At 34.3% G+C, this 7,500-nt stretch overlaps 1 protein-coding gene across 2 annotated transcripts in view; it reads right to left on the reverse strand.

Moving 5' to 3' along the window:
• The window catches only part of LOC122246446 (inactive dipeptidyl peptidase 10), a 474,509-nt gene extending 468,039 nt beyond the window's left edge, over nucleotides 1-6,470 (reverse strand). Inside the window, exon 1 of one of the 2 annotated variants that reach the window (XM_086550809.1) lies at nucleotides 5,977-6,470. In XM_086550809.1, coding sequence (XP_086406935.1) covers nucleotides 5,977-6,099 — 123 coding nt within the window. In that variant the 5' untranslated portion in view covers nucleotides 6,100-6,470. The remainder of the gene's footprint in view (nucleotides 1-5,976) is intronic. The other variant, XM_086550810.1, reaches the window with a different exon arrangement.
• Between the last annotated feature and the right edge of the window lie 1,030 nt (nucleotides 6,471-7,500).

Below are 7,500 nucleotides of genomic sequence, written 5' to 3' on the forward strand. Positions count from 1 at the left end.
CACACACGCACGCATACACGCACGCAAACACACATACACACAAACACGTATATATATCTATATATACATATATACATGACATCTTTCACTGTTGCGATCCTGATCTATTTTCGCATAACAATATAGCTCTTTCTTGTTTATTAACATACTGTGCAATTTATGGTCGAACAATTCAGTCTGTGATACAGGAATCGAGAAAGGTCAATTTCTCATTGCATCTGCTGTTGCCATAGTAACCCTACTACTATATTCCGAGAAAATATATTTTTTCTTCTCTGAATGCACTGCATTGCCCTCGATATCTTTATCAGTGTTTCGTGAGAGGCTAAGGCTGCCACCATTGAATACCAAAATAACGTAACGCAACAGCAGCAAATGTTATCATAAATTATGTCATTAGTAAGATCATCAATCATCATTAGTACTCCTTATCTGGATACGGATCTTGTTCTTGACACTCTTGTCTGAGATATTCTGACATATTACAATGTTACGTGCAGCCCATGATAATGATAACAACTTCCCGCTCTCGTAATATCTTTGATAGTTGAGAAATCATTACTTTAGCTCTTGTTACATTTCCGACGAAGAACAAATGACAACTAATGCTAATATAAAATGTACGTCTAAATATATTGTAGTTTGATCAAATATTTCATAATTGCGTAACGCATCATACATTTTATTAATCTTTTACTAACCCATGAACCATTTATCAAGGTAATAGTTACATATCGTATTTGATATATGTTTTTCAATGACAATGCAACATATACTAAATATACATGAAAAATGAGAAGGACTGGTGCAATAACAGAATGAGTTGCCAGATACCTTTTACAGAACTAAAGGTGATCGTTTCGCACAGGAAATCTAAACCTGCCCGTTTGAGTGACTCTACAATAATTCATTAATGCAACATTACTTCTATTCGTATTACTGTCATCATGACTGAAATTCATATTATTGTTGTAATTACCATCACCTTTATATGTGAAAATCATAATCATTATGATTGCGATTGGTATTACTTAAACTACTATTGGCGCAATAACAGGATTATCGAACAAATTGGTGATAAACTGGGGGATTTCCGGCCTCCTCCACTCACTCCTGATCAAGGGAAGCTGTTAGAAAGGATCTCAAAGGATCGTGAAAGAAATTAGATAGAACAAGGAACTTGAACTATAATGGAATAGATAGATTAACCCAAAAATTACATATGTTGTGAGAATTAAATAAAAGGATCTAATCTCTATTGGTCGTTCAGTTGCCATGAAAAGGTAAGCTTGCTATACTATTGCAAGCACCGAGTAAGTTCAAAGACTGAATGTTAAATTGGGATGAAATACCTCGGTGTGCCACGAGAAGCACGGCCTATTTTCCTCCTTTGTTTATAGAATAACTCATGTCTAGAAATATTAATATTTATGCTAAATATCTATACAACTTAAAACAAGTAGAAAGTGTTTATATTAATTTAACTGTATAACTTAATATAAAGGGCACGTTACATTCCCTCACGAGTGAATGTGCACAATAAGAATGGCTCCAAATCCCATGAAATGTATAATATTTTATGTACATTCAGCGTAGACCTTTTTTCCCCCTGAATTAACGCGCCAATATATCATACTTAGTGTCGTCTTATTAAACACCGCAAATGTACTTCCATAAACATTCGAAGAGTTCAAAGCAGAAATAGAAGGTAACTCTGACGTGAATTTCCTGTAAAACAATATTCATATGACGAATATTGCTATCATACGGTCACTCATTATATGCTATAATGTGACCCATCTGTTTGCTGTATATTACATGCAGTGCAACCTCTTCACTTTACATTCCACATGTAACATTATGTCAAATAATGTTATTTAACCGATTGAGAATGGGAGGAATTCACGCTAATGAGCAGCGAGATAGGAATAACCATGTCAACAGTCAAATCAGAAAGGTAAATATATATCATTTTCCTGCATAGAACTCGTCACGTCCGCTTTACCACTATAGTCAGTATCAACATTTGAAACTTTATTAGAGTTTTGTTTACTATTTGATCGTTCGTGCGTCGCCAGGATATTCTGCTCTTGTCAAGTGAAACAATGATGATGGTAACAATAGTCATCATCGATATCATCATCCTTATCATCATCATCATCATCATTATCATTTCTATCCTTATCATTATCATCCTCGTCCTTATCTTATTGTCATTATTATTATCACTGTTATTATTATTATCATTATCATTATTACCATAATCATTATTGTACCATAATTATAGTAATAATGATAATCTAATGATAACAATAATAATCATAATCATAATGATAACAATAATAATAATCCTAATGATAATGATGATAATCATAATAATGATAATGATTATCATTATTATCATCATTTTTGTCATTATCCTTATTATTGTTATTATTATCATCATCATTATTATTATTAGCATGTCATAATTATCATTATAACTATTATTTTTATGATTATTATTATGATTATTATTATGATTATTATTATCAGTATTATATTAATTATTATTATTATCATTACCATTATTATCATCATTATCATCATCATCATCATCATCATTATCATCATTGTTATCATCATCTATCTCTAGCCTTTTTCACATGAAAGGATAGAAATGAAACATTTATGAAAATAATATAATCAATGATTAAGATAGTAAAAAAATATAGTAATATCAATAAAGATGATACAAATTTTGAAACCAATGATTATGATAATAATAAAGATCATAATAATAGTGATGGTGATGATAACATTTATGGTAAAAATCATGGTAATAAAAATAATGTCAACATTTCTACACTCATTATCATCATCATTTTCATTATTTTCAATATTATCTTTAAAAAATCATCATCACTACTATTGCTATCATTGCTACTATCATAATTATAATAATCGATATTGTCATTCTTAAAACTATTCTTATTATCATTATTATTAATATTAGCTTTGTTCCTATTAATCATTACTATTGCTATCATCATTGTTCTTGTTGTTTGTTATAATCGATGTTATCTTTTTATCATTATAAAAAATAATGCTATCAATAAGCAATATTTAAATAATGATAAACCAATTGGGATAATGATGTTAATGATAATGATAGTAATAACGAAAATTATTATAACAATGATAATATTATGATAATTACAGTGATGATTAGGAGGGTAATGTTGACCATGATGATGATGATAATAGAGATAATAATAATGATAATGATGGTACAAGTAATAAGGATAATATTAAGAGTAATAACGATAATGATAATGACAATTATGATACTACTACTGTTACTGCTACCATTGATAGTAATGATAATGATGATAATGATAGTAATAATGATAGGGATGTAAATAACTATAACAATAATAAGGATAGCTGATAAAGATTGTAATACTGATAGTAATGCTAATAATGCAAATAATAATGATGATGATGATGATAATGATAACAATGATAATTAAAAAATAGTGATAAATATGATAACAATAACAATACTAATGCTTATGATAATAATAATGATATTAATAATGATGATAACAATAATGACATCAAAAATTATAATGATAATGAATATAAAAATAATTATGTGGTAATAGTAATAATAACAAAAATAATAACAATGGTAATAATGGTGATAACAATAATAATACAAATAATAAAGATTATCATTATAATGATAATATGATAGTGATAATGATGTTGATAACGACAATGAGATCGATAACAATGATGATAATGAAAATAATTTTAATAACAATGAAAAAATAGTATTGACAGACAGTAACTAAATTGATAACAATCTTGATGGGAACACCATTATTAGTAATTATAATGATGATCTTACTAATTATAACAATGATGATATTGATAATAACGATAACAATATCAATAAGTATAACAAGATAAAACACGACATTGATATGAATGATAACTAAAATGTTTTAAAAAATTAGAAAGTATATGTAATAAAAGAGAGAAAGAGAGTGAGAAAGAGATAGATATATAGATAAGTAGATAGATAGATAAAGATAGAGATAGAGAGAGGGTGAGGGAGAGAGAGAAAGAGAGAGAGAGAGAGAGACTTTGAGAGAGAGAGAGAGAGAGAGAGAGAGAGAGAGAGAGAGAGAGAGAGAGAGAGAGAGAGAGAGAGAGAGAGAGAGAGAGAGAGAGAGAGAGAGAGAGAGAGAGAGAGAGAGAGAGAGAGAGAGAGAGAGAGAGAGAGAGAGAGAGAGAGAGAGAGAGAGAGAGAGAGAGAGAGAGAGAGAGACGGAAGGATAGACAGATAGACACACACACACAAATACACACACATCAACATCAATATTTATAACGAATTCATGTTAACTCATATTATCTAAGTTACCATTATAATGAACACACCCGTTCATAGAAAACGGTCATTTTTTGGATTTCAAAGAAAACGAGAAAAATATTTGTTTTATGGATGACTGCTGTATAAGTAAAAAGGTATTCTGAAGCAGTCGTTTGAGTGTTATCTATGGTTTTATGATTCTAGGTAAATCAGATACATTCACACACACACACATACAGACACACACACACACACACACACACACACACACACACAGACGCACACACAACCGGCACGCACACACATACACACAAACACACACACAAACGCGCGCGCGCACACACACACACACACACACACACACACACACACACACACACACACACACACACACACACACACACATATGCCGTATTTATATATCTCCCTGACCCGGAGATGAACCTCTGTCTCGGGAGACAGAAAGACATAGACAGATATAAATAGGCAAAATCAGAGACTATGCATGTTTGTTGTACGCATAAGATAATATATGTCATATTTTCTTGTCATGTTTCCAATATAATTCCTTTCCCTTTTACGGCTGACAAGATTACAGTTGATTAGATTGTAGCATCAGAACAGCATTAATCGATTGGAAACTGGGAGAATCTGCAAACTTACCTTGCTGTCTTATGGCATCTCTTCATCCTTTGTTTTAATAAAGTAAGTGTTGAAAATGAAATTAGGTTATGGAAGCCAGAAGAAAGAGCAAAGGAAGGAATGCTGGAAAGAAAGGAAAAAGAAAATTGTTGTCTGGGGAACACGCCATCTTCGGATAAATGATTTCAGATAATTTATGCACACCATTTGAAAAAACAACAACAACAGAATTACACATCAAAGTACACACGAAAAAACATATACTAATGTCATCTACAGCAAGGATAGAGGGGGACATATCGGCACTCTAATTTTCAACTCTACGGTAAAAGGATCCTTTTTAACATTGGGCATGATATCCAAAAAGGAAGTTAATGACAGGCTCTTCTTGATCACAATTACAGTATCAACTCACTACTTCAATACGGCTACTACACACTTATCAGCTTACAACATCCAGTTAAAGCCATGCCAGCAGTGCTTGGCTGACTATCTTGGTTCCAATGGACCAGCAATCTCGTCCACCTATGGCGTTGGTTCACAGGCTTCGGGGGTTCAGGCCGGTTCATCCACTAGGCATTGCTGTTTGTTAATGCGAGATCTAAGAAGGTTTGTTATATTTAGTTGCTGTTTTTCTATTGAATATTCATCTTTATCTCGGCTGATTCGATAAAGATAATTTTGAGTTTCCTAGATCCTTCAGGATTCTAATGGAATCCTGAGGATTCCTAAGAACTCCTTCTTTATACTGTTTTGATAACAACCTTCACATTACTTTACAGAACAAAAATTGAACCACAGAAATGAGCGTAGTATAAATGACAGGATGAGGCCTTTTGACCTGACCGCCCCCGCCGCCGTAGAGTAACCCCGCTGCGCTGGCACGCGCGCGCGCGCCGGCCACACACAAGGACCACACGATCAGCACCACCACGACACCCAGAGTCTGAGTTCAAGGAAGGGAAACATACCTCTTTCATATCGTCGAGCCCGTCACTTACCTCTGCCGATTTCTTGTTCATTGGAACCACCTGGATGGTATCGTCTGGTTCCATCTGCCATTTGTTGTTCTCATTGCAACTTGCGTTATACATGGTTGCGGTTCTTGGGGAGTCGCTTTTCGAAAGAAATACTTTGGTATGGATTTATAGGATTTTTTTTTGTTTTTTTTTGTTTAGGTTTCTATTTTTTGATTGATTTATTGCACTAACGATAAGTGATTTTTAGTATGAACTGGGATTTATCTTAGAGATATATGTGTACAATATCTATGTGTATTGATGTGGATTTTGCTTTCACTTAGAGTCACTTTCGATGGTTTATCAAAATGTCTTGCACTTTTGAAATGATTAGACCTGAAATTCGTTGCGTTTACTAATCTGAGAAATGAGCAAGTATTACTTACAGTGCTTATCATAATTTTGAACTGTCCACAACTCAACGGAAATTCGATACCGCAGTTCTCATCATCTTGTCACACATTATATTTCTTTCAGTAAGTGTTTTGAGACGTCACCTTTCTTATCAGACGAGAAGGTGAGACGTATCATCTCGTCCACAGTGTTGTTCCTAGGTGAGCAAAAGGACAGATTAGATCACATTGACGACAACATCAATCTGCTACAGGACAAACACGAGCAACACACAGCGCGGATAGTCAGCAGCGATAGTAATACCACAAAACATCGGTCAACACTAAAGAAGTCAGTCAAACACCAACATCAACAGTCACGATGTTATCTAATATCAATCCATTCAGGACAATTGTTGCCGTGGAACATGTTCTGCATCCCAAGTCTGCATTTACCAACGGGCTGCTGGAGATCAGGGAAAGTTGATTGCTAATAATTTGCATGGCATAATAGCTCTGGATTTATACAGCAGTCCCGGTAATGCACTTGGGGATGGAGGGGAGGCTACGGGAGAGAGAGAGAGACAGAGAGACAGAGAGAGAGAGAGAGAGAGAGAGAGAGAGAGAGAGAGAGAGAGAGAGAGAGAGAGAGAGAGTACAGCAGTGAGAGGAGAGAGAGCAGAGGATCTAGAGAGAGAGAGAGAGAGAGAGAGAGAGAGAGGTAGATAGGTAGATAACTAGATAGATAGAGGAAGAGAGGGAGAGAGATGAAACCAAACAAATACAAGATGGCATGGAGGTCGAAATTCCTATCGGACAAGAAAAACGCTTCTGGGGTCAAATAAAACCACAAACCCTGGCACTTAGTGAACTGGATATCTATTTGTGGACAGCTTTCTGGTTTTGTATGTTGGCACTTTCCCTGGTCAGTGTGAGCCCCAATTTCCAGCCCCTTACAGTGATAGTTGGACCTCCACCAGGTGCGGGGGGCCGCCTTCATCTGCAAACATCAGAGAATCGGAGCATGATCAGTCAATAGAGCAGTATTAAACTAGCCTTAGCATTTACTCCACACAACCATCGTCACTCCGATCGCAAAAGATAATATTCTCAATAGGACTGGAAAGCAACAAGCAAACAGCTT

The sequence above is a fragment of the Penaeus japonicus genome, unplaced genomic scaffold (assembly GCF_977035675.1).
Source record: "Penaeus japonicus unplaced genomic scaffold, GWHDUDI00000001_assembly GWHDUDI00000024, whole genome shotgun sequence".
Classification (NCBI taxonomy): Eukaryota; Metazoa; Arthropoda; class Malacostraca; order Decapoda; family Penaeidae; genus Penaeus; species Penaeus japonicus.